General features: G+C 40.3%; 1 protein-coding gene across 2 annotated transcripts in view; it reads right to left on the reverse strand.

Annotated features, from left to right (window-relative positions):
- The window catches only part of ADGRG4 (adhesion G protein-coupled receptor G4), a 1,454,718-nt gene that overhangs the window by 520,788 nt on the left and 905,994 nt on the right, over positions 1 to 27,936 (reverse strand). For both annotated transcript variants that reach the window (XM_086918649.1, XM_086918650.1), the window contains exon 17: positions 1,879 to 2,004. In XM_086918649.1, the coding sequence (XP_086774775.1) occupies positions 1,879 to 2,004 (126 nt within the window). The remainder of the gene's footprint in view (positions 1 to 1,878; positions 2,005 to 27,936) is intronic.

Genomic DNA, 27,936 nt, shown 5'->3' on the forward strand with positions numbered 1-27,936 from the left:
CTTGTATTTTACCTTTGTGGACCTTTCATCGGCGTTCGACTGCGTGTCGCACACCAAACTGTGGGCAATAATGAAAAGTCTGGGAGTGGACAACACCATCATCTGCTTCCTGAGGGAACTTTATAGTGGAGCCACAGCTTCTGTTCGTTACGGTAGGGGGGGCGAATGCTCCAGACAATTTAGTGTGGGCCGTGGAGTGCGTCAAGGTTGTGTTTTAGCACCTTTTCTTTTCCTCCTTTACATTAATGGGCTTGAGCATCACCTGCTGCAGGAGTGCAGAGATATGCCCAGGGTGGGGAGGAGGGCAATCCCTGCGCTCTTGTATGCGGATGATGCCGTGCTTATGGCACGTACTCCTCAGGCTCTGCAAAAACTAGTAGTACGTTTTGAGAACTTTATGCTGAATCTAGACCTACTAGTAAATTGTAGTAAAACTTTCACAATGAACTGTGGTCCTAAATCAGGTAAATCGATGAAACAGATGTTTTTAAATAGTGTTCCACTAGACAACACCCCAACTTTTTCCTATTTGGGCATTTTATTCCATGAGTCAGGTTCCTGGACAAGTGCAATTAAGGCCAGAACTCTTTTATTTATGAAAACGATCATGGCCCTAAAGAATTTTGTTAGAAAATTGGGCAGGAAACCGATAAAAGAAATGTTAACTATATATAAAGCAACATGCTTATCCGTGGCTATGTATGGCTCAGGCTTGTGGGGGTACGCAAATGTTGATCCAATCCAGGTGGTGGAAAACAAATTTATGAGGGAAGTCCTTGCAGTTCCACAGTGTGTTGCCACATTTAACTGTCACGCTGAACTTGCTCAACCCTACATAACAGACATTATTAAAATTCAGCCTATCCTTTTGTGGCATAGGGTATGGACCACTAATGAATGTGTTATGAATCGGGCTCTATTACAGGATACCCTCAGCCTGGATCATGTGGATAGATCAGAATGGCTGGGATACGTAAAGTGTTTCCTGACTGAGATTGGGCGCCATTCTTATTACTCGGATCCATCTTCTAAGGATAGCATCTCAAGGAGTAAACTGAAAACCCTCTGCCGGGACCATATTGAGGATAAGAGGAGGAGAGCTGAAACTCTGAAACATTCTGTACATTCCCACCTCCTCACTCTATGTGAGTCTAAGTCTGTACAGCCATACCTATCCCTGCCCATGACAAACTTTGATCGCTTTCTTTTATCTCGTTTTAGATTTTGTATATTTTTTAGAATGGTGTCTTTTCCTAATTTGAACTCATGGATGCGTATAGTGCCCACTTGCCCGTGTGATGGCATGTCACATCAATCGGATATTCATATCCTTTTCTTCTGCAGACTTTATAGTGCCTCTCGTAGAAAAATTATCGTCCCTTTTTTAAAAGAAATGAATTTAACCAGATGCCGCCCAGCTTTTTTAGAAGTCCAGAGAATGGATACGGTTTTTACTGTAACTGTGGTTTTAAGTTTTTTAAAAAGCGTTCTTAAATTACGGAAACAAATGGTAACTGAAATGGTTTAAAATTTCTTTTTAGTGAATAATTTTCTAATGATCTCCCTTGGTGAACTTATATTATGAGCTGTAATCAATGTAATCTGTTTTTATGTCTGTTACTTTTATGGTTACTTGTTTTAACCGAATAAAGTTCTTTGAATCTTTGAATCTTTGAATCTATAAGTATGAAGCCCTATATTTCTACAATGCGGTTCAATACACCACCTGCTTTGAAGCAAATGCATTCATGTTAATTAGCTCAGTAGATATTGTCTTACAAACCACACAAATCAAAACACCAACATTTGATTGTCTTCATTATTGACATCTACAAAAAAAACTATTATAAACTATGACAAAATGCAATACGTTAATACCTTATTTTCCTTTAAATGCTGTAGAGTAACTGTCACAGGTTCATCGAGGTCGTGAATGTTTCTGTCAGTCACACTTGCACCTATTACATATGTGTTTAGTATCGAATTTTCGGAAATTCCTGCATCCTGTAAATGAAACAGAATAAAATACAGCATAAAAGGTACGCAAAACAAGACCATGAATAAAGGCATCGGAAATCTGTTAAAGAGAAGATTTAAGGTTTTTGGCAAAGTGGTCAATGGTCCGGGGCCCCACCTTCGACGGGCCCCCCTTGGTAATGTAACTGTCTTTCGTTCTTTTAGTTTGACCTCTGTCTATCATTTTCTCTATCTAAACCTCACTTCCTCTCTGCCTTCCTCTACCTCAGTTTCCAATATCATTTTAAGTATTTTCGGGGTCTCGAGCAAGACATATTTTAACAGTTTTTGTATGACACTGTTGATGAAAGTTTAACTTCTCATTTAGTATCCCTTCCTTCATGCGGCTTGCATTACCAGGACATGGGTAATAACACGCAACGTTGCTCTGCATAAAGGACCAACAAAATCTTGCCGGGCACCCAAAAACTCTAAAATGACATATGTTTCCTTACTCACAAGGCGACAGGAAATAACTCGATTTCTTGTAACTAAAAAATCATAAACGATGCAATGTTAGGCTGAAATGAGAAAAAACTGTGTTTTAGCTGTTTCAATTTCTCTTAAACGGAGCTCCCTATAAATTAGAATTTTTAAATCAAGCTAATATTTTTCTTTCATTTCTGCAATCATAGCATAAGTTTTTATGCACGACGTTGCTACACCTAAAATGAATGATCATGTGCTTCCCTCTCAGTTTGATTTCTTAATGGGTACACTTTAAATTAATTGTGAGCTCCCAATATATCCCTAGATGAAGCCATTTTTTAAAAATCTGAAGGATTCAAGGCAGATTTACTAAGGACTTGAATTGTCCTTGTGTGACGCAAGTCATCGCAAGACAACCAAGTCCTTAACTCAAATTTACTAAGTCACCAGAGCAACTTCGCGCAGCTTTGCATGGTTACTATGCTGACTATAATGCAGACACCCTCGTACTATTGCTCACAAGTGCATGTGATGGCGCATGGAAGCTATAAGTGAGCCAGGACAGGGATAGAGCAGAACTGTGATACTTCTAAGTAGATGTGGTGCGGTTCTGCTCTCTTCCATTTCTATGTATTTGCTGCATTGCGTTGTATGAACTCTTTGTAAATATAACCCAAAGTGCGAGTTTCACAGGAATCTAAGGGGCTATGCATGAATGGTGTGAAGATATGCTTCAAACTCAAGCAGGTATCACCAAAGCAACATTCTGGAATGCCTACTGCTGGTGATTGCTAGTGGTGCATGTTTCTCTCTGCCCTGGGTTGCCCCTTTGTTGTGATAGAAGATTACCCTTTATTTTCCTCATAAAAATAAAAAAAATAGTCTTGGTAAGTGTGTAATGTGCCTGCTCTTGAAGCCTTTTAGCAATCTAAAGGAAATATGTTTGGATTTCCACAGGGCAATTGAATATCCTGCCGGTAGGTGTTCACCTTATTAATGTCAGAAAGATAAAATGGCATGTTGGCGTTTTCCAGATTTGAGCCTGTGAACCAAACCTTTTTTTCAAAAGATACTCAAAAGACTGATTGGTGAAACCTATTCATGATTGACATCTTGGTGCCTTTTATGGTAAATTTGAATACAGTAATACAAAGTAAAAGGGTCAGAGGGAATTTTAAAGACCTTACATGGATTAAATCCTCCTCTCCAATCTATCACAAAAACAACGTGTAATCCGGGGTCTACTATGCTAGCTTTATTCAGGTATGTACAACAAGGTGTACTACAAGTGAACAGAGAATATCAAAATGAGTGTCACCAAGGAAGTACTAGAAAAGCAAAGAATTACCAGTTGGAATGGCCCTTCTTGATAATTGGATTCCCATCATAAACCAAAGTGATCATTGTCATCATTTGGGTTTCCAACCAACCTCCCATATACCCTCTTGATCATACAGGGGTTCTTGGTGGAGTGCATCCTCTCATGGGTCATTCAGAGGAAAAGGAGCAGATGAAAGGTAAGAAAAGTACCTGCCTTCTAAGGGAATCACCAACCGTTGTGAACGAATGTCTGACTAAATATCGAAATCAAAAATATCGAAGTACAAAAATATCGGGACAAAAATATCGAAGTCAAAAATATCGGAATCCTATCCCTAACAAGGTAAGTACAAAAATATCGAAAAAATAATATCGTAGTACAAAAATATCGTAATTAAAAATATCGTTTTTTTAAATGTATTATTAATAATGTAAAAATGATTATAAAATACATATAATGTTACAAATATTAAATAAAAATATTAAAACATAATAAAAAATTAAAACTAATACATATACATTTAAAATAAATTAAAATCTTAATAATTAAATGTAATTTTATATTTTTTTATTTCATTTAATTTAAATTTATTTTATTTTTACCCTGTACGACTGTACCCCAAAAACACAAAACTGACCCTGAACCCTAAAAATACCCCTTTACCCAAAAACCCAAAACTGACCCTGAACCCAAAAAATATCCCTGTACCCCAAAAACCCAAAACTGACCCTAAACCCTAAAAATACCCCTTTACCCAAAAACTGAAAACTGACCCTGACCCCTAAAAATACCCCTTTACCCAAAAACTGAAAACTGACCCTGAACCCTAAAAATACCCCTTTACCCATGAACTGAAAACTGACCCTGAACCCTAAAAATACCCCTTTACCCAAAAACTGAAAACTGACCCTGAACCCTAAAAATACCCCTTTACCCATGAACTGAAAACTGACCCTGAACCCTAAAAATACCCCTGTACCCATGAACTGAAAACTGACCCTGAACCCTAAAAATACCCCTTTACCCATGAACTGAAAACTGACCCTGAACCCTAAAAATACCCCTTTACCCATGAACTGAAAACTGACCCTGAACCCTAAAAATACCCCTTTACCCAAAAACTGAAAACTGACCCTGAACCCTAAAAATACCCCTGTACCCATGAACTGAAAACTGACCCTGAACCTTAAAAATACCCCTGTACCCAAAATTAATTAATATTATTTAATTACCAATTAATTATTAATTAACAATAACAATAAAGTAAATATATTAGCACATTTGCTGTAATTAATTTAATTTAATAATTAATATTATTTTGCACAATTAATTAATTAAGAATAACAATAAATTATATATATATAAAAAATCATATAATTAATGTAATTAAATAATTAATAATAATTAATTACAAACTAATTAATAATTATAAATATGTTAAAAATTATAATAATTAATTAACTAATTAATAGAAAATAATTACCAATTAATTAATAATTAAAATATGTACAAACATATATCAATTAATTAATTATTATTAAATTACTTCCCACCCTATTCCCCTATAAACCCATAACCCGCTACAGAACATATTTATCAATTAATAAATTTTTTAAAAATAATAAAAAATTAATTCTCAATTAATTAATTAATAATTCCTACTAATTAATAATTAATTTAACATAATTTAATTACTTCCCACCCTATTCCCCTATAAACCCACAACCCGCTACAGTAGTAAAAGACAATATTTAATAAAATAACATTAAAAATAAATAATAAAACATAATAAATACAATATAATATACACTAAATTTATTTAAAAATTGATATTAGTAACATCAAAGTTATTAATTTCGATATTATTAACATCGATATTTACAACTTCGATATTACTGATATCATACCAATATCGATATTTAGACTATCGATATTACTTACCTTCGATATTTTTGTATTTCGATATTTAAACTTCGATATTTTTGCATGTCGATATTTAAAAATCGATATTTTGTCTGTGTACCGTTGTGAACAAGTGCAGTGTAAAAAGTTAAGTGTGTGATTAAAAAAGGATTTGCTAGAGAAAAGAACTTCATGTAATTTAGGATGACTCATGCAATCCTTATTAAAACCAGTGTAACAGTGTAGCAGTACAAAAAGGTTGCTGCTTTCAAATGGCCGACATGTTCCAGCCCGCTGGACAACCGGTCCACAGCTTTCTTCAGGACCTATACTCAAATGAAGCCTGCTTTGTTATCTTGTCGATCTTGAGAACAGCAAGCTTTTCTGAGAATCATGGACGGACATTTGAAATACTAAGTTACCAATGAATGCAGTATCATTTCAATAAGGGCTTAGGTGTTTATACATCTCAACCCATTGGCATGTTTTTATCGACTGCACATGGACAAAAGGCTGAAGGGGTTATTTAGAATAAAGTGGGTGGTCCATTAGGCTGCCAGGTTTGCAGAGACCTTTGCCTTTACCTTCCCACTAGAAGACCACCCTCAATGCTTAGAAAGAGACTGTTTTGTCGAATGTGCTTCTTGCCAGTGTGGTGGAGAAACATTGAAATGTTGGCTATCTGCAATGCATGGTGAAAGTGTCAATTTTTTATCGGTTTGTATAAGCAAACCTAAACGCGGGCATTTATGTCTGCAAGAAAAATCAGCGGTCCTAACATTTGGGGAGTTTTCTATCAACATGCAGTTTATTTCTGGCGTTTTGGCTTCTGGACTGCCAGACTTTCCTGGTGGTCACAAATAGGAAACATGTATGATGGGAGGACATTTTGAAATACATTGGCTGATGGATCCATGGCAGACTGCTGACTATCGAACTTTTCAGATAGTGAAGCCCGAAGAAACTTTGCTGGCAGAAACCTGGCTCTTCGTCCAAATCTAAACGGGGCGAGCCAATTGCAGATTTGACATATGGGGTATCCACATCTTATTGGGTGAATGCCCCATAACCACCAAACTACAAATGACCCACTGAGTTGTTTCTTTGCAGATGTAAACCTATGACATTCAAGTTGCACACAGATCATTTTGGTCAGCACATTCGCCCCCTAAAACGGTACAAGAAGACAGTCAAGGGATGATGGTGTAAAACATAGTCAAACTGAACTGTCTTTGTGCTTCAAATAATAGGTGTGATCATCGTGCGGGTTAATATTAACTTTATTGTTCTGAAAAAGGCGAAATAAAGAGCTGTTGCTGTAAGAGTTAAACTAATGTCTTGTAGGTTACAGATCTCTGCAGCAAGTGCATTACCACACTTGGTTATAATATGAAAGGACAGTCATGGGAGATGTGAGACACATATCCCATGTTATAGACCTTTTTTTTATTTTTTTTATTAAACAAGACAGTAGGGTGATATTGGTACATTTGATTTTTTGACTTTAGATACCATTTTTCATACAATAAACATGAGACAAACCAGACCTATACATTACTTGTATCGAATAAATTAAGTCAATCTTAAAGTGGTAGTGCAAAGTGGAAAAAGGAAAGCAATTAATCCAATACGTCAAATTCCCTGTTACATTGTACACAGACAAAGCAATTTAACACCCTGAGTGTATCATTACCCTTCTATAGAGTACAAAAGCAGAATCATAGAAAGTTAAGCGGTAAACTACCACTAATGAAATATTAATCAAAATTAACTAAAATATTTTATAATTTATCAAATACAAGAGCAGGAGAAAAGTGCAATGAGCTGCTAATTTGTAACTTCAAAAGTGCTATAGCAATATTAAAGTGCTAATGCCAGAACACGCACAATTAACAATATACAAGGAGGGCTAAGAAAAAGACATTCGAATTTCTACTCTAGTTCCTATAACCCTATTAATTGAAGTACAGAAACATCCTATATAATAAAAATATAATTCTAAAGTGACAGTGCAAAAATATACATCAGTACTGCTGAATGGTTCATCAAATATTGGTATAGCAAAACCCATCAAAAAAAGCAGCAAAGTTATTATTACAATTATTAAAGTGCTGCTGCAGTAAAGTGCAAAATATCCAAATAAAGTGCAAAAAGTGCGATAGCAGCTAGTCAAATATCAATTTCCTTTTATAGACTCCAGCCTCTCAAAATATTTCCAATACTTTTCAAATCTTTTGATCGCACCCACCCTGCCAGCATAAGCTCTCTCAAATGAACATGTTCTTTTCATTTTATTGACCCATTTTAACTGACATGGGATTACCTCAGATTTCCAATTTTGTAAAATCATGGACCGTGCTACAGTAGTAGAAATAAAAATAAATGCTTCTTCTGAGTTATTAAACCTATTCCTATCTTTACAAATGCCAAAAAGGGCCACTTCTGCTTCAGGTAGCAGTGTTTTCCCTGTTGCCATTTCCATGTCAGTAAAAATCCCCTTCCAAAAAGATTCTAGCTTTGGACAAGAGAAAAAAACATGATGCCAGCCGCCCTGACCATTGGTTTTGCATCTAAAGCATTTGTTCTCATAATCAGGGAATATTCTCTGCAAGGCCTCCGGGTTGTAATACGCCATCCAGCGGGAGAGAAAGGACATTCGTTTAAAATTAGCTGCCCGGAGAGTTTTATATCCTTGCTGACATATTACTTCCCAGTCTTTTTCTGACAAAACGCACTGTGTCGTGAGGCTTATTTTGTCTAGATGTTTAAGAATTGCCTGAGGAGGTCCTGGAGGAAGTAGCCTTTTGTACCAGTATCCTATACCCTTATGTTTTTCCCCGTATAAGGCTGTTAACAAGGCATTGGGTAAAGTATCAGAACCCCCTATCTCTTTTCTTATCAGATAAACCAGTTGTAAATACTCAAAAAACATAAGCCGCCTAGGATATGCTCTATCTACAACTGTTTGCCAACTAATTACGTTGTGTTGGGAGAGTAAATGTCTGATTTCACAAAAAACAGCTAATTCCCATTGTAGCAGATGATTCTGAGAAATCTTGAGTCCCATTTTACCACATTCTAGTAATTTCAAAAAACTAGAGCCATCTGAGCCACATTTTTTATATAAAAGTCTTAATCTTGAGGAGTACACTAGTAGTGTCTTATATCTTGTTTTCTTGGGCAGTTTTGTAGTTTTTAAACAGAAAAAAATTTGAGAGCCTCCTTCCTCACGCATTTTATCAAGAAAGAAATTGTCTCTAGACTGTCTGGTCCTTAATAGTCCTGCCACTATATCGAAAAGGACTGCTTCGTAATATGTTTTAAAATGGGGGAGAGCCAGCCCACCCTGATTTACAGAAAGTTGTACCACCGAGAACTTAACTCTTGAGGCTTTTTTATTCCAGATAAATCTACTCATCATAGAATCGAGTTCCTTGAAATAGGCCATGTTGACTTTAATTGGAATATTACTAAAAAGGAATAAAACCAAGGGGAGTATGTTCATCTTTATCAAAGCAACTCTACCAATCAAAGTCAGGGGCAAGGAATCCCATTGTTCCAGCATGTTCCTAATTTTTTTCTTCATCTTAATATAATTCAACCCAAAAAGATCTTGATAGTCTCTAGTCACATAAATTCCTAGATATCTTATTGGATCCCGTTTTTCTGCTTGAGACTGGAGATTTGGTGGAAGAAAATCTAACTTGGAATTTAAAGTAAGAACTTCCGTTTTCTTCTCATTGATTTTATACCCCCCAATCTTTTCGTAGTCCTTAAGCTCTTTCATAAGATGTAGAATATTTTCTTTTTCTGGAGCTAAATACAGAACAATATCATTGGCAAATAATTTTAACTTTGACATTCCGCCAATAGGGGGTATTATTGCTTCATTGTTCCTTATTTTTATCACCAGCGGTTCAATGAAAAAGGTAAAAAGCAGGGGAGATAGAGGGCAACCTTGCCTAGTCCCGCGATTTATTTTAATCTTCCCTGCTTGCCTGGTGTCGACTATAACCTGAGCTGATGCCCCTTCATAAATGTTCTGTAGCATACTAATAATCGGGGCCGGGAATCCAAAACAACCCAAGGAAAAAAATAACGCTGACCAGTTAACTAAATCAAATGCTTTTTCTGCATCGATCATCAAGATACATGCAGAAGTTGAATTAATATTAAAAAAATCTAAAGCCTGTATCAAATATTCTGTGTTCGCTGCCATTGATCTACCGGCTATAAACCCTGTCTGATCTTGATGGATTACTTCCTGTGCTGCAGACACAAATCTTTGGGCCCAGATTTTCATAAACACCTTATAGTCCGAATTCAGTAGACTGATTGGTCTGTAAGAATTTACCTCCTCTGGATTCTTATCTTTTTTAACAAAGCTGACAATTGTAGATTCTTTAAACTCAGAGGGAACCTTGCCACCTCTTCTGATATAGTTAAATACATTTTTCAAGGGACCCTCCAGTTCCTTTAAAAATACCTTATAAAATTCAATCGGGAACCCGTCCACGCCTGATACTTTTGCTCCTGCTGTTGTTTTTATACTATTTTGAATTTCCAGTATGCTTATTTCACTGCTTAATTGATTCCTCCTAAAATCGGAGATTTTGGGAATATCTAAACTTTCGAAATATCCCTTGATCAATGTTCCCTCCACCTGAATATCTGTGGAGTATATTCTCTCGTAATGATCAAGGAATACTTTCGCAATTCCCTCGCTACGAGTCTCTATTCCACCCAGAGGATCTTGAATTTTTAGAATAATGGAAGATTCTTGTTTTTTTCTAATTGAATTAGCCAAAAGCTTCCCCATCAATTGACTATCCTCATAAAGCCTTTGCTGAAATGCCTTCGAACTATTTATCTCTTCCAGGGTGAAGAAATCCCTAAGCAATGATTTCGCTTCTTCCCATTTATTGGGCATTCGATTAAGTTTTAGCGCATGTTCCTTCTCAGCGGCACTTTGAAGGACGGCAATTTGTTCCTTACGAACGTTTGCCTTGTTGCAGGAAAATGCTATCATTTGCCCCCGGGCTGCTGCTTTAAATGCTCCCCATATAGAGAAAGGCTCCGCTGAATCTTTATTAACTAAGAAAAATTCTTTCATCCATTCTTTGAAGCCCTCCACCCACTCCGTGTTCTGTAAAAGGGTACGATCCATCTGCCACCTGGGGCGTTCCCTTTTTGTACCTTCTAACATCAATTCCACTTCAATCCTCCCATGGTCTGAGAAGGGATTGCAGCCTATCAATGCATTACCAATTTGAAGAGACCTGGAAGTTAAAAAAAATCTATTCTAGAGGCAGTGTGAAATCTATTAGAGTAGCAAGTGTAGGACTCTGTATTGGGATTTAAGGAGCGCCATGAGTCCTGCAGTTGATATTCTGTCATAAAAGCTTCCAGCACCCCTTTTGTTTTTGGTTTTAGTTGCTTCTTGTTCTTGTTAGAAGTATCCCTTTTTAAATCTTGTATATAATTAAAATCGCATCCTATCACAATTTGTCCTGGAGTGCCCCTCAAGATTTCACTAATTTCTGTCAGGGCTGAAATGTCATCGAATATTGGGCCATAGTAATTAACAAAGTTTAACACTTTCCCCAACAGTTTTACTGCTACCCAGAGCATCTGCCTATAGAGTCTCTTTGCACCTGCATGACTTCCCAAGGAAGACTCCTTGCGAGATAGATAGCAACTCCCCTCTGGGCAACCCCAGCTGAGGAGAAAAACTCATACGAGAAGTATCTTGGCAAAAACAACTTTGGAGAATTGGTCTTCAGGTGTGTTTCCTGTAAGAAGATCACCTGGGGATTCAGGGCCATTGCCCATTTCAAAAGCGAGCCGTACTTCTGTTTATTCAGTAGCCCGTTTGCATTGATGGACAGGATTTTACATGAATCAAATCTCATCTCTTTTGTAGAAATTTATATCTAATCTGCACCAACCAGAGTTAACAGTAAAAATAGCAACCCTACTGTACATGTCTTTTTTTACTGATTTCCACCCCCCCACCCTAACCTCCCCCAGGGAATCGGGAGCCCCCTTCCTGTTCACGCAGCCCCAATGCCATCCTCCACTTCTTCTTCGGGTGTCCTCTTCTTACACCCTGGTGTGACTCAGTAACCCAGAGGACCCACTTCTGATATTCCTTTTTTTTTCTTTTTTTTTACCCTCCCCCTTCTCTTTCCTTCTTTCCTTCTCTTCCCTTTCCCTTTCCTTTCCCTTTTACTTTAACTAGTGAGGAGAAAGAATAAGATAAATGAATCATAACTTTTATATCAGCTTCAAGTTCTAAATCGAGATTCCTTCCATTTTAACTCCCCTGCCTTCAGAGCTAAGCCCTTGCAGATATCTCATTGAGAAGAGTTTGAGCCTCATCTAAATCTGTAAAAAGAAAAACATTTCCTTTAACAAGAACCTTTAACTTTGATTGTTGCGCAATTGAAGCCTGGGCGCCGTTAGCTTTGAATAGCTGCAAGAGTTTTACAAATTCCTTTCTTCTTCTGCCCGCTGCCGCTGTCATGTCCATAAATATTCTACATTTTGCCGTCTCAGAAACATTAAATTGGCGCTGTTGATATGCCCTAGAGAGGATTCGTTCTTTTATCCTGAAGTCAGCAAAGTTCAGTAAAATAGTTCTTGGAAATGTAGAGTTTGCAAAACGCTGTGCTGGTACTCTATGGGCCCTTGTGATCATTAAGTCTCCTTCGAACTCTGGGAGAACTACCTTTTGGATAAAGGAGTTAGCCCATTGTACTGTGTCAGAGCCTTCTGTCCCTTCCGGGACCCCCACAATTCTCAGATTCGACCTGCGAGAGTGGTTTTCCAACTCCTCGAGTTTGTTTTCCATGGAAATCCGCTTCTTAGTGGCCTCTCTAGTTGCTCCTGATACCAGTCCCATTTGATCTTCCAGAGCCGAGATCCTGGACTCCGCCTCCACTACTCTATTAGGGAGTGATACGGTTAACTCCTCAAGCTTGCCCATTCTAGCATGGAGTGCAGCTAGCTCCACTTGCTGATTGTTTTTAATTTCGCGGATCTCATCGAGAATTAAATTAAGCATTTCGCGAATATCTAGTTGGTATCTCTCTTCAGATCTCTTTTCAGAACCGGAACTCTTTTCAGAACTGGATAGAGTAGCGTTGAATCCTACGGTTCCTTCAGTTCCGGGAGTTATATCTTGCGAGAATTCTCCCTCATTTACTGTGAGAGGCGTAGTTTGAGGTAAGGTTTCAATCGTTCCGGGATCTGTGGCAGATATGGTCAGTGACGATATCAAAGAGGAAGTGGAGATTTGAGGTGGTTGTTCCAAAGGGGGGGGGGTGTTTTTGGAGTTGTTTTTTTGCAAAGAGTGGAAAATCTCTCATTTCCTTCCCCCCAGCACCACCCCCCCCCCCCCCAACACCGCTCTTTCTCTTTTCCTCATCTGCCTGGGGTACTGCCGGGACAGGAACCAATGAGGTGTTAGGGGTTTTAGGGGCTCGAAGTTGAAGATCCGCCTCAGAATGGGGTAGAGCATCTGCGATATTGATATCAACTATATTACCCCCCTCTACTACTTTCTTTCGCTGATCATTTTGCAGAGGAGCAGAGTGGGGGAGTGATTCATCCTCTGATGACTCAGGTGTGGAATCGTCCAAAGCAGAGTTCTCAACCCTATTTTCATCTCTATTTCTGTCTTTTGCAGCCTTACGCTCAGCCTTCCTAGCTAGGGCAAGGCGAGTTTTGGCTTTCTGTCATGCAGCTGCTTCCACTCTACTGAGCTTTACTGTATCATCATCCTCCTTCTGTGGTTTACCCATTTGTCTTTCTTTTTCCTCTCCTTTTCCTTCTTTTTTTTCCCTTCTTCCCTTCTTCCCCCTTCCTCTCCTTCTTTTTTTTCCCATTTTTTTTCTTTCCTTTTTCCTCTTTCTTCTTTTTCTTCCCTCTTTCCTTCTCTTTTTCTCTTTTCCTTTTTTTTCTTCTTTCCTCTTTCTTCTTTTTCTTCCCTCTTTCCTTCTCTTTTTCTTTTTGAAGGGGTTATTTAGAATAAAGTGGGTGGTCCATTAGGCTGCCAGGTTTGGAGAGACCTTTGCCTTTACCTTCACACTAGAAGACCACCCTCAATGCTTAGAAAGAGACTGTTTTGTCGAATGTGCTTCTTGCCAGTGTGGTGGAGAAACATTGAAATGTTGGCTATCTGCAATGCATGGTGAAAGTGTCAATTTTTTATCGGTTTGTATAAACAAACCTAAATGCGGGCATTTATGTCTGCAAGAAAAATCAGCGGTCCTAACATTTGGGGAGTTTTCTATCAACATGCAGTTTATTTCTGGCGTTTTGGCTTCTGGACTGCCAGACTTTCCTGGTGGTCACAAATAGGAAACATGTATGATGGGAGGACATTTTGAAATACATTAGCTGATGGATCCATGGCAGACTGCTGCCTGTCGAACTTTTCAGATAGAAACTTTGCTGGCAGAAACCTGGCTCTTCCTCCAAATCTAAACGGGGCGAGCCAATTGCAGATTTGACATATGGGGTATCCACCATCTTATTGGGTGAATGCCCCATAACCACCAAACTACAAATGACCCACTGAGTTGTTTCTTTGCAGATGTAAACCTATGACATTCAAGTTGCACACAGATCATTTTGGTCAGCACATTCACCCCCTAAAATGGTACAAGAAGACAGTCAAGGGAAGATGGTGTAAAACATAGTCAAACTGAACTGTCTTTGTGCTTCAAATAATAGGTGTGATCATCGTGCGGGTTAATATTAACTTTATTGTTCTGAAAAAGGCGAAATAAAGAGCTGTTGCTGAACGAGTTAAACTAATGTCTTGTAGGTTACAGATCTCAGCAGCAAGTGCATTACCACACTTGGTTATAATATGAAAGGACAGTCATGGGAGATGTGAGACACATATCCCATGTTATAGACCTATTGTGTATTTGTAGAGCACGTGTTCACCCCTAACGGGGTATCTTGGTGCTGAATTAACAGATGTTTATTGTTATCCAACTCAATGGTACTTATTTTATCGACCTCAGATGGATGAAAGGCTGAGTGGACCCACCAAGATTTGAACCTGTGACCATGAGGTCAAACACAGGCCCCAGCAGTGGATGCATTAGTCCACTGTGCCACCAGACCCAGAATCATGACATCGAATGAGTTACTGATTTGGTGACCTTTAATGACCCAATAACATGTGTCCAGTATGTAACCATTTGCAGCATACCAATTATTTTTTAATGTAGAATAAGGTGGAGATTAGGCAGGGCCACACTTGCAATCAGGGGTATAGAGAACCAGGCAAAAACCCTGGTAGACTGCTTTGAAGGGTGGATAGACAGAGGGATAAGTGGCTCTCTAGTGTGGCAAACAGTACCAGGGTAATGCCGCAGTTGTATAATAGTTATTAATCATCTTTGGCTTCCAATTCCTCCTTTAGATGGTTGGACTAACTTGCTACACTCACCCAGTACAATGAGAACTAGAATGAATGTATTTTCCAGGTCCGCTCTTAACTTCCATTCAACCATTGATAGGAGGCATCAGTTATATGGTGGAGAACTTTAACAGATCTTGGGGTATCCCAGAATAGTGTTTGTATTGAAATAAGAAAGGGAAATATAATGTCATCTTCTTGAACAGTATAGTCCGAAGTCTTTCAAATGAATGAGTAGGGGATTCAAACCAGATGGGAAGTTGGTCTTTATTCTTCCAAAAACTGCTCTTTTGCTTGTGAATGGGTAATTTGTTCATTATTGTTTAAAATGCAGAAGAGTGAAAGATTCAAAATGACCATTTCTGGCAGTGTATGTGATTCAAAGTGGGTCTTAAATGGGAGGTTAATCAGTTAACCAATAGCCAAACTTTTGCAGGTCCAAGGACTTAAAGGAGAACACCTATTGGACTGTCGGAGAAGGAAAATTGACCCTGAGGCTTGCAGGGATTGCTTGCAATCTTGTTACTTGTGAAAGCCATGCAAATAAACAATGACAGCATTTGATGGCATTTCATCCTTAAGCTTACCTTGAGTCATCACAAATGGAATCTCGGGAACAGATTAGGGAAGACCCTGAACTAACTACCAGCTAAACCTTCCATGCTGTGAAAGAGAATATTCCAACAGCGCAACTAGTTTACATCCAGACTGGAATTGCTAAGCTCCAACAAATAATTAAGTTTAAACTGTAACATCAAATCTTTTTTAGTTTAACAATCCAAGAGCTCATGAGAACAATTGATCTGGACTATTTGAGGTAAAATATTAAAGATCTACTTGAAAAACCATATAGTACGGGCCTCAAATCTAGTGTGCATAAAGATAATATTAATTTGCAGAGAAAACACTGCTCCATTGGTTAATATGGGTAGTCCTTGCTTACAAGTCTAGAGTTAAAGATCTATGAACTTGGAAAGCAGTCGTTTGTACAGGGGTCAAAATTCTCAGTTGTGTGATCATTATCATACCCTCACTGATATCCCCTGACAAATCTCAGTAAACGGAACCTTCAAAAATGTACTGTGAGAAAAGGCCTAGAAAAAGGCAAAGCATTAGTAAGTTGGTATTTTACATACTGACTCTGCATGTTATGCCTCATTTGCTCTTGTTCTGCAACCCTAGTGGTGGATGTAGGCATTTCAAAAGCTAACAGGATTGTAGGGTTGCTGTAGATGAGTTCAGGACTACATGTGTTTCAGTCTACAAAAAAGGGGCAGGAACGTGCATAGCATGCTTCAGCTTGTATCATTTTTAACAATCTGAGTTGCATACCCGGCTCACATGCCCTGTTGAACACGTTCCAATTGAGTTTGCACCTACACAGGTTTCAGACCATGCTCTCCTTGTGTAACATAATTACTACGGTGCATCTAGGTGGGTGAGTTGGGGTCTGTGCGATGTTTCCATTTAGTTAAACTGGCTTAGGTGGAATATGTTCTATAAGTGAGTGTAGCTTAGCCTGCCCTTTTAGGTTGATCTATTACCAAACTACACACTTATTGATGCCACCCTCAAGTTGAAAACATATTTCAACCAAACTGAAAATTTCTGCACAAAGCACTTTACTTGGGCCCTATGCCATTTTAATGGCACAGTCCATTCTCAACCCAACTTTTTTAAAGTGCCCTTGTTCTCTCTTGGATTTTTGCATGAGGCCAATTTATTCATTGTTTTAATTTTTAATCTTTCTTTACTTTTATTGTATTAATGCATGAGCTTGTATAATGCGTGAGTACCGAAGTGTTTTAATGGCAGTATCATATTGTTGTTATATATACTTTTTAACTGTGTATATTTTAGGTATTAAAAGAGTGATCACACTTAATGCACAATTTCATGTGCAGAGCACTTTACCTAGGTCCCTGAAGACATTTTAAATTGCATGGCCAAGGAATATTTCTATACTCAATTTTTCTTGGTGTTTCCAGCATGTATAACCATGGATGTTGCTAGTTCCTAATTTAGATATATTATTATTGTTTTCTAATTATGATAGCAATTTTATTGTTGTAGACGGTATATTGTATTGCTTATGTTTAAAATCTGACACAATAACATAAACTACTATCTTCATATTTATTTACTGTTTGACTCCATTCAATAAAAACACGCCTAGCTTTGCAGGAGGGTGATTAAATGGGGAGCACCACTGTTTGATAACATTTTGCATAACATGCTAAATAATAACTTGAATACTTGAATAATATGTGCATTTTCAGAGAGAGATCAATAGTTAATCATAGTCAAATGTAAGAATAGAGTGCACACAACCGGAAGAGAAAATGATAGTTTGAGAAATAATAAAATCAAGTGACAGGTGCTAAACATAAGTTACTAAGTAATTTTGTTAATACTTATAGAGAGCAATTCACAAAGGTAAAATTATCCGAGTAAACCTATACATGTACATTTACTCTTACACTCGTGTGTAGCTTAACTACTTTCGGCTATTCACCATTTCCAAGTGTACAATTACTCAAAAGTGTTGATTTGCATGTCCCCACTCCCTGAATGCAGGGGGTGTGGCCTAAATAAAAAGCGTGAAGTAGTAACTTTTCACACACTGCCAGAGGTTGACTTTCAGGACGGAGAATGATAACTATTCATTTAAATTATTTTACAATGATGGTTTTAGACATAAGGAAGATAAGCAAAATATTACTGCATTGTCCACTTAGTTTCAAACTAAATATGTAATCGATGTAATATATTAGTTTTTTGTTAAGATTTAAATAAAAACAAATCCCACCTAAAATATAACATGTAATTTATTTTTAATTAAGTCAAAATTACTTCAAGTTAAACATTTAATTAATTTAAAATAATGCAATTCGTCTTTGTTTAATACAGTTACATTAATGTTTAAATGTAATAAAATGATATTAACATATGTCCTAATAAATTATTAGTTGTTTTATTTATATATAATTTCAACGCTTCTTCTACCTGTTTTGTACTTGTGTTGCCGCTACCGCTGGGCTGGGCCACCCCACTTAGCTTGTCATCGTGGAAGCTGCACAACATAGCTAAACTCTTGTGAGCCGATCTAGCCTATGTTTATATTTTCACTCCGAAGTCTCCATTGAAACTCCGAAGCAGATGCGGCGATACTGCCCACACTCACTGAAGTAATGCGATCGTGCATTTTCCTACAGCTGGCACACAGCACCCAACAGGACTTTCTGCCATTAAGCAAACAGAATTGATCCTGCTGGTGCCAGCAACCCCCAAAATCCAGATGCTGAGCGCCCTCGCGCCTATAGTGAACCGTTGATTCTCTGCCACCTTAGAATTGTAAAAAAGGTGTGATACATTATTATCAAGACAGCAATGCATCATTTGTTTGTCTTGAAGATGATGCCCTATATTTAATGTCCCAAGTTGTACATTGGGAAGACCACACAAGAAATTCGTCAGAGGATTACCCAACATAAATCACGGGTGAGAAGAACAGTGGTAAATGCACCACTGGTCAACCATTGGTTGGCAAAAAACCATAAAGAGTCAGACCTGAAATGGACAGTGATTTCGAAAATAGAAATGGATAAGCGTGGTAGCGACATGGATGCGAGGCTTAGCCAAAGGGAAGCTCTGTTAATTATGAAGTTCAACACGGCAACTAATGGCCTTAATGAAATTTCGGAAATTTTCAAAACATAATGAGCCCATGCTCAGCTTCTGATTTCCTGCCTTCTGCGCCTTCTGTGCCTTAAACCTGTTCACTCAATATTGACATTGTGCCTCCATTTGAATCCGAAGTTCCTAAACACTACATCTCCCAGAAAGCCGAGCAGCATCTCCAAGTCATGTGACTTCAGTCCTGCACTAGTTCTTGGAGAAACTGACCCCGGCCCGACAGCTCCGCGTGATACAAGAAGTCTATACTTTACTAAGGTAAGAAAGTGCTTCCCAAGCACGAGTGTGCTACAAGCGCCTGACCGTTAGCTGCGCCCGGCATGTTTTCACTAAATCTAAGGTATTCATGCCGTGAGTGCTTACAGTATACGTAGATGTTTTCCTTTGCACCGGCGCATATAAGCCATTTAAGCCGTTTCAACGCGAGCCACCTTCAGTTAAATAAAAGACATTCCGCAGCACGAGTGTCCATGCTCGGTATGCTTTCACTAAATTCAAGGCATTCGTGCCGCGAGCGCTTTTAGCAAACGTAGACGGTCCCTTGTGCTCGGGCGCATTTAAGGCCTTCCAACGCGAGCCGCGTTTATCCAAATTAAAGACATTCCGCAGCGCAAGTGTTCACGCTGTCACAAGTGATTACACCCTGCCAACCCTCGATCTTTGTTGCATCTGCACTATGCCTAACTTCTGGCTGGTCCAGTTTATCTAAAACATAGCTATAATTCCACAGACAATTTTTGAAGCACAAAGAAATTCGAGGACTGATAAAACGAGCGGAACTAGGACGTGTTACTGGTAAGCGAACTACGACACCAAGACAGGCTGTCTTCATTTATGGCTCAATATTTCACGAACAGTAAAGCTGACTTCAGTATTATTCCAACAGGCAGCAAGGAGGCGCCTCCCCCACTTTTCCAAAAACAAACTCCGGATTCATCTCTATAGGGGTAAGTCCATCTGGCGACACAGTTCAGTAGTCTGTATCTGAAAGTTACTAACCAGTGTGTAAATGTGACTACTTGTCCAGTATTTTAAACACAGAAGGATTGATTATGGGTCTATATAATTTGCAGATTCCAAGACAGCTCCACCACATAAGATCTCGGTTGTAAAGAAGACTTAAGGTAGGGGAGCGACCAATCGGTCAGGCATTGAAGATAAAGTTTGTAAGCAGTATCATACAAAATTGGCTTTTGTTTTTTGTTTTTGTAGAGTCTTTTTGGTCCTGATGAGAACCCCACCAGTCTGAGGGTTCGAAACGCGTCGACCTGGTCCCAGGTCACACGAAATAAGGAGTCACCATTGTTCCTTCAGTGGACTAATAGTCCAATTAGAAAAAAAACACCACAAATGCTGTAGCATAATTGGTTTCCATTTTGGAGGTTGAATTCTGTTTACATTACGGTGTACCGAGGGACCATTGTATAGTATGTTTGTCAAGTGTGTATGAGGCATGGATGTGGTGTAAGTGCAATTTGTAAAATTGTTTAATTGTATTGTTTTGTATATTGTGTACTTATTTGTATATAGAATTTGTGATATAAGGTGTTTCCACACAGATAATATTTCATTTAAAAATTTTTAAAAAAAGAAAATTCAAGCAATATCATTAAATGATGCAAATGATCAAGCAGACGTTTATGTTTTATTCATAGAGGTCTTCACTAAGTTTCATTTTTCAAAAAACCATCAGTCCTGGCACACATATTGTTATTTAGACTATATTTAATGTTGGCATCATAACGTCGTCGACACCCAAACACCCTATGCACCAGACTCAAGCTATAACACATTGTGCAACGGTGTTAAATGATTAATTTGTGTATGTCTATACTGAGTACAAGTGTATAGACCCATTTTGGCTTGCCTTTTGGCCAATTCTGTGTTCGTTGTTCTGTCTTGTGTTCTGTGGGTCACGGCTGTGCCCACTTGTCATCTGAATGTTTTATTTGATACTACTTTTGAAAAAATATTATGAAAATAAATTCTTGTCCGGCTGGACAAAAGACATACATTCTATTCTAGTGTATGGTTATCTACACACTGTATTCTCCCTGAATAGGGACCACTGTTCTCTATAACATTAAGCGCATCTTCAGCACTAACAGTGAACTATTAGTGGCCCAAGAACAGAGCAGGCAGCGCTTTTTAAGCAGAGGTTATTCTCCTAAAACCGTGGAACAAGCCATATCAAAAACACAAACACTTGATCGTAATCAGTTGCTTGATGTCAATAAACGTCCAGAATCCATATCCTATACCAACCCTGAAGGCAAAAAACTCAATACATCAGAGTTTCGCCTGCTAATGGGCTATAGCAGTCAGCACAAAGAAATTAACAAAATTGTGCAAACCAGCTGGCCTTTAGTACTCAACGATCCAGTAATAGGACCCCTGCTTCTGCAGAGGGTGTCCATTACCCATAGTAGGGCCCCTTCCATGAGGGATTGCTGGTTGTTCCGAACCCAGAAATTATTGCCAATACCTCATGGTTACAAACACATAAGGGATTTATCTGTTGTAAAACATGCAAAGCATGCACCCATGGAGTTAACATTACTACATACACAACTCCCTTTAGTCAGAGGCCCTACAAAATATCTAAACTGTTAACCTGTAAGACTGAGTACACCGTTTATGTTTTATTTTGTCCATGTGGCCTACGCTACGTTGGTTGCACCAAACCTCAGGCCCATACAAGAATCCTCCAACATCTTCGAGCCATCAGTAATGTTAACAACACGTACCCAGTAGCGAGGCATTTGAAAGAATGTCATCAATCTAACAATAAGAGCCTCAGTTACTTCCTGATCAATACTGTTCCACCAAACAGAAGGGGTGGACATCGGGAAGGCAAACTCAGGAACTTGGAGACGAGGTATATCCTTTAATTGGATACCAAACACCAGAATGGTTTTAACATTACGGAGGATTTGTACACATGTCTTTAACCCTTAGAACTCAGTTATTCACCTTTGACCCTCCAATTTGGTTCAAACCCCATCCCTTAACCTTTTTTCAGAGATCCCACTTCCCCAAAATCGAGACAAGTTGTGTTATGCTGTCTAATTCAGATATTTGCACAAACACAGATGGGGTGTGATTATGCCATTTTAGCATGATTTTAACGAGTGTATACATACATATATATTTGATATTTATTGTTATATTTAATATTTAATATTTAATAATTAATGGTTGACATTTTATGATGATATTTATTAAGTATTGGTGTATGATGTATGAAATATTGTTCGCACTATAGCACTTTATATACACCATTGAAATAGTAGGATCTCTGAGACATGATTTATGGTCAATTCAGTGCATTGGGGTCATATTAAAAATTTAACTTGGTGTACTATATCATGTTTTGTTGTTATTGTTATTTTATTTGATGAAGGATTCATACTTGCAGATCCCCTTTTGATATACCTTAGGAAGAGGGGACCCGCTGTTAGGTATTATTGCCAATATAGGAATAGACCGGTATAGGTGCAATAGTCAAGTCAAGTCAAGTCAAAACATTTATATAGCGCACTACATACCCAGAGGGTTTCAAGGCGCTTAGGAAGGGGAGGTGGATTATTTGTCAAATATCCACGTTTTAAGCTGCTTTCTGAACGCTAGGTGATTCTGGGTGAGGCGAAGGTAAGCGGGGAGTGAGTTCCATGTTTTGGCAGCCAGGTATGAGAAGGATCTGCCTCCCATGGTGGTCTTGTTGATGCGAGGTACAGTGGCGAAGGCTTGGCTGGAAGAGCGGAGTTGGCGGGAGGGGGTGTAGAAGGACAGTCGAGAGTTGAGGCAATCTGGTCCGATGTCGTAGAGTGATTTGTGTGCGTGGGTAAGCAGACGGAAAGTGATCCTCTTATTGACGGGTAGCCAGTGGAGGTCTTTAAGGTGACCGGAGATGTGTTCGTTGCGTGGGATGTCTAATATGAGCCTGGCTGAGGCGTTTTGGATTCGTTGTAGTTTCTTCTGGAGTTTCGCGGTGGTACCTGCGTAGAGGGTGTTTCCCTAGTCCAGTCGGCTCGTGACTAGAGCGTGGGTGACTGTTTTCCTTGTTTCGGGGGGGATCCAGCGAAATGTTTTTCTGAGCATGCGAAGAATGTTAAAGCAGGAAGAGGATACGGCGCTGACTTGTCTGTTCATTGAGAGTGAAGAATCCAGGATGACGCCAAGGTTCCGTGCGTGGTCTGTCGGGATGGGTGCATTTCCGAGGGCTTCCGGCCACCAGGAGTTGTCCCATGCAGAGGGGGATTTACCTAAGATGAGGACTTCTGTTTTGTCTGAGTTCAGTTTCAGACGGCTTTGTTTCATCCATTCGGCGACTTCTTTCATTCCTTCGTGTAGATTAGTTTTAGCGGTGCTGGGGTCCTTGGTGAGAGATAGGATCAGTTGAGTGTCATCCGCGTAAGAGATGATGTTGAGGTTGTGTTGTCGGGCGATGGCCGCGAGGGGGCTCATGTATACGTTGAAGAGGGTGGGACTGAGTGAGGATCCTTGTGGTACGCCGCAGATGATTTCGGAGGCCTCGGACTTGAATAGTGGGAGGCGGACTCTCTGGGTTCTTCCGGTGAGGAACGAGGTGATCCATTCCAGTGCTTTTCCTTGGATTCCGATGTTTCTGAGGCGTTGTAAAAGGGTGCTGTGGCAGACTGTGTCGAAGGCTGCAGAGAGGTCGAGGAGGATGAGGGCGACTGTGTCTCCATTGTCCAGTAGAGTTCGAATGTCGTCTGTTGCTGCGATAAGGGCGGTCTCAGTGCTGTGTTTGGCTCGGAAGCCAGATTGTGAGGGGTCGAGTGATTTGTTGTCTTCGAGGAAGGCGGCGAGCTGGTTGTTGACAGCTTTCTCGATGACTTTGGCCGGGAATGGAAGAAGCGAGATGGGGCGGTAGTTTTTGAGTTCGGTGGGGTCTGCTGTTGGTTTTTTCAGAAGGGCGGTGAGTTCAGCGTGTTTCCAATCTTCTGGGAAGGTAGCGGAGTTGAAGGAGCAGTTGATGACGTCTCGGAGGTGCGGAGCTATGACGGAGTCTGCTTTGTTGAAGATGTGGTGGGGGCATGGGTCTGTGGGGGATCCAGAGTGGATGGAATTCATCAGGCGGATGGTGTCCTCAGTGGAGATTGGGTTCCAGGCGTTAAGGGTGTTAACGGGGGGAAGATGGTCAGTTGATGGTGGGGTGGGTTGGCTTCCGGGTTGGTTGTCAAAGCTGTTGTGGATGTCAGCAATCTTGTTGTGGAAAAAAGAGGCTAGGGAATCGCAGAGGGTTTGAGAGGGGGTGATGTCGTTGGAGTTGGCCGAGGGGTTGGAAAATTCCTTGACGATGTTGAAAAGTTCCTTGCTGTTGTGGGCGTTGTTGTCAAGTCGATCTTTGAATGCTGTTTTCTTGGCTTTTCGGATCAGTTGGTGGTGAGTACGGATGGCGCTTTTGAAGGCGTCCTTGTTGCTGGTGGATGGGTCTTTTTTCCAGGCCTTTTCAAGGGAGCGGCACAGTTTCTTGGATTTCTTGAGGTCGTCGTTGAACCATGAAGCCTTCTTGATGCCAAGTTTGTGTTGACGTTTTTTCAGTGGTGCTAAGGTGTCGGCGGTGTTGGATAACCAAAGGGTGAGGTTGGAGGCGGCTTCGTTGGCATTAGAAGAGAGGGCTGGGGAGGTTTGAAGGAGTGATGTGGAGATCTGCTCTGTGGTGATTTTGTTCCAGTTTCTTTGTAGAGTTGGTTGGAGGTGGATGATGGGTTTCGGCTTGTTGTAGGTGAAGTGAACGCAGCTGTGGTCAGTCCAGAGGAGATCCGTGGTGTGGCTGAAGGAGACATGGTTGCTGGAGGTGAAGATGGGGTCGAGAGTGTGACCTGCGATGTGTGTGGGGGAAGTGACCAGTTGTTTAAGTCCGAGGTTGGCGAGGTTGTCTAAGAGGGTGGCGGTGTTGCGGTCGTTGCTCTTTTCAAGGTGGAAGTTGAGGTCTCCCAGAAGGATGTAGTCTTTGGAGGGGAGCGCGTGTGGGGTGATGAAGTCCGTGATGTCTTCACTGAATTTTGCGCGTGGTCCTGGTGGTCTGTAGAGGAGGGTGCCTCTGAGTGTGGTCGTGGGGTCGATGTGGATCTGGAAGTGAAGGTGTTCGGAGTTGGCGAGGTTGGCGTCGGAGCTGGTGGTGATGCGGATGGATTTCTTATGGACGATAGCGATTCCTCCTCCTGTATGGTCGGTGCGGTCCTTGCGAGTGATCTTATAGTCTTCAGGGATAGCGATGGCGATGTCAGGGGCGGAGGAAGCGTTCATCCATGTTTCCGTTATGAAGGCGACGTCTGGAGAGATGGTGTCTAGTAGGTTCCATAGGTCAATGGCGTGCCTGTGGACCGAGCGGGTGTTGAGAAGGATGCATTCTAGGTGGTTGGGGTCGGGAATCTGTGTTGTGGTCGCAGCGGAGATGTTGTCGGTGCCGCTAAATTTGCAGGAGAAGCAGGAGAACGGTCCATGGGTGCGTCCAGGAGCGGCTTGGACGCAGTTGGGGGAGCGGCCGGGGTTAAGGGCTAGGAGGGTGGCGGCATCATAGGTGACGCGGGGGGGCTGGGCAGCGCGAGGGGCAGGGGCTCTGGCGCTGGGCGCGGTCCAGGCGCGGACGGGCGTAGACGGGCTTACCTTTGGCGCACCTTCGGCGTGTCCGAAGCGCGTGGGCGCTGCGCGTGGTGGCATTGGCCATAAATGGATGGTGGAGGGGGCGGAGCGTGGGAGGGGCAGCAGCTGGGAGGCGGTAGCAGGGAGGAGGGGCGGGCCAGGGGACACACAACAAGATGGAGGGTCACAGGGCACCGGGGGCTAAAGGCAAAATATCTTAAGCCAACACAGCGCGAGGCTGAAATAAATAAATGAAACACACCGCAGGCACAATTAATTAAATAAGTGCAGCGCGAGGCGGAACGAAAATGGATAAACACACCACAAGGCACAATTAATTAAATAAGTGCAGCGCGAGGCGGAACGGAAATAAATAAACAAATAAACACACCGTAAGGCGGAATTAATTAAATAAATGCAGTTGCAGCTCTGTAGTCTCGGCTCGATCGTCAGCAGGAGCTGGGATCAGGGAGCAAGGGGGGAGCGACCGTGCTGGAGGAGGTCCAGGTGATCACAGCGCGTCAGAGGAGGTAGGGAGCACTCTGTTCGTGGGTGGGAGGGGCAGCAGCTGGGAGGCGGTAGCAGGGAGGAGGAATAATGAATACTGTATTGAACCTTGATATTCATGAGACTTATGTGATGTTAGCAAAGGCAGAGGAATCTGCTTAAAAAAGTTTTTTTATTAACACTTTAGCACAGTATTGCACTTTTCTGCACAATGGATCTTTAGTCCACATGATTTACACTGGATCATTTATCTCTATGTAAGGCATCTTATCAGGGTACTGTATATAAAATGTGAGGAAGATTATCAATTTTAATATTTCACTATTACAGTGTGATTGTTACATGTTACCCAATAAGATGATCCAAACTGTGGAAATGTATTGTACAGACATTACTTTCAGTATCTCACAGGTCGATAAGTATGTCTTTTAGCTCTACTATAGAGCTGATCACGTGGTATCATGTTTTAGTATGCACAGTCACTTTAAAAGCACTCTATGAGCAAAACAAATTTGTCGAGTGAGCAAGCGGCTGTGTGCTGCGAAATGCGTCTTGGCATAAGGGAAATAAAACAACCTTGAAGCACTCACTTTGGGCCTGTGTCCAGTTTGCGGCGAGTGGTGCTCAGTATCCAGGCAGCGCAAGTCGTATTTTGGATTTTTCACATATATATATATATATATATATATATATATATATATATATATATATATATATATATATATATATATATATATATACAGATATCTCACGCTGCAGAGGCGCAAGGAAAAGTCGCACACAGGATTTCTAGATTACAGGAAAGTATTTATTAACTTGACGCGTTTAGACAGCACGGTCTTTGTCAAAAAGTCATATATATATATATATATATATTGTTTGCAAACAATTAGAGAAATTAATTAGAACGGAGCAGAAAAGATGGTATGAGGCGAAGTCATTGCAACGCTACATAGACGTGGGGCGAGTGCCCCGCGGGCTGAGAATACTAATCGCTCCAAGTTATGAAGCGCCCGATCGCGAGATGATGCGCGAAAGTGCAGAAACAAACTTGGATTCCTCACGTAAATTGCTCTTCATCCTTGTGAAATACGTGGAAAAAGACTGTATAAAATTGGCCGAGGACATTGAAAATTTGACCAAGGAATTAGACTTAATGGAACAGCAGGAAGAAATTGACAAATTAAAAGCTGATATGAAAAAACGCCTGAAGAAAGAAGAGGATGTGATTAGAGAGCGCAAGACATACAAATTTCACAGAGATCGATGTGATCACGAGCAAGGAAGAATTTTTACTTTTGCTCGCAAGTTTGATATGCTGAAAGCTGACAACAAGGCAACAAAACAAAGGGCTGAGGGTGAAAATCAACATCCGGACCTGACATCAGCATCTGAGGATAGTTCAGTAGTGGAAAGCGGGTCTGAGGCAGACACACATAATAAAACAAAACCGTCAAAGACCCGCCGACACTCATTAACCAAAGAAGTTCATTTTTTATGTATGGAGCGCCTCCAATAGCTCAGGCCAAGGAAACCACAAGCCAGCAGAAATCGATGAGGAACAAAAGAAGGAGGGAGAGAAGAAAGGCCAACAGAAGAAGGAATCAACAACAAAAAACAGCAGAAAAAACAACAGAGGAAATATTGGAAATAGTAGCACAAGCTAATACCAAAGAAACACGCAAAATGACAGTAATCAATGTATCTGACATGACTCCTAATACTGCTGATTTAAAATAAACAAGGGGAACCCAATAGGTAGCTATGGACCATGGGTATCAGTTAAGTTAAGGAAAACACAGGTCCTAAGCTTAAGCAAAATCATACAGTAATATTATATAGACCACAATAGGCTACTATATATTCCTTCCTTGTCCAGCCGGACAGGGAATTTATTAATCAGATCAAGTATTGAAGGTTCAGATACATTTGGCAACAAAAAATTTCATTGCAGTAAGGCACAGTCTTGTACCGTACTAAGAAGGTAAGTGAAAAAATAGAAAGAAAGGTAGTT

The sequence above is a fragment of the Lissotriton vulgaris genome, chromosome 4_1, assembly GCF_964263255.1.
Source record: "Lissotriton vulgaris chromosome 4_1, aLisVul1.2, whole genome shotgun sequence".
In the NCBI taxonomy this organism is placed as follows: Eukaryota; Metazoa; Chordata; class Amphibia; order Caudata; family Salamandridae; genus Lissotriton; species Lissotriton vulgaris.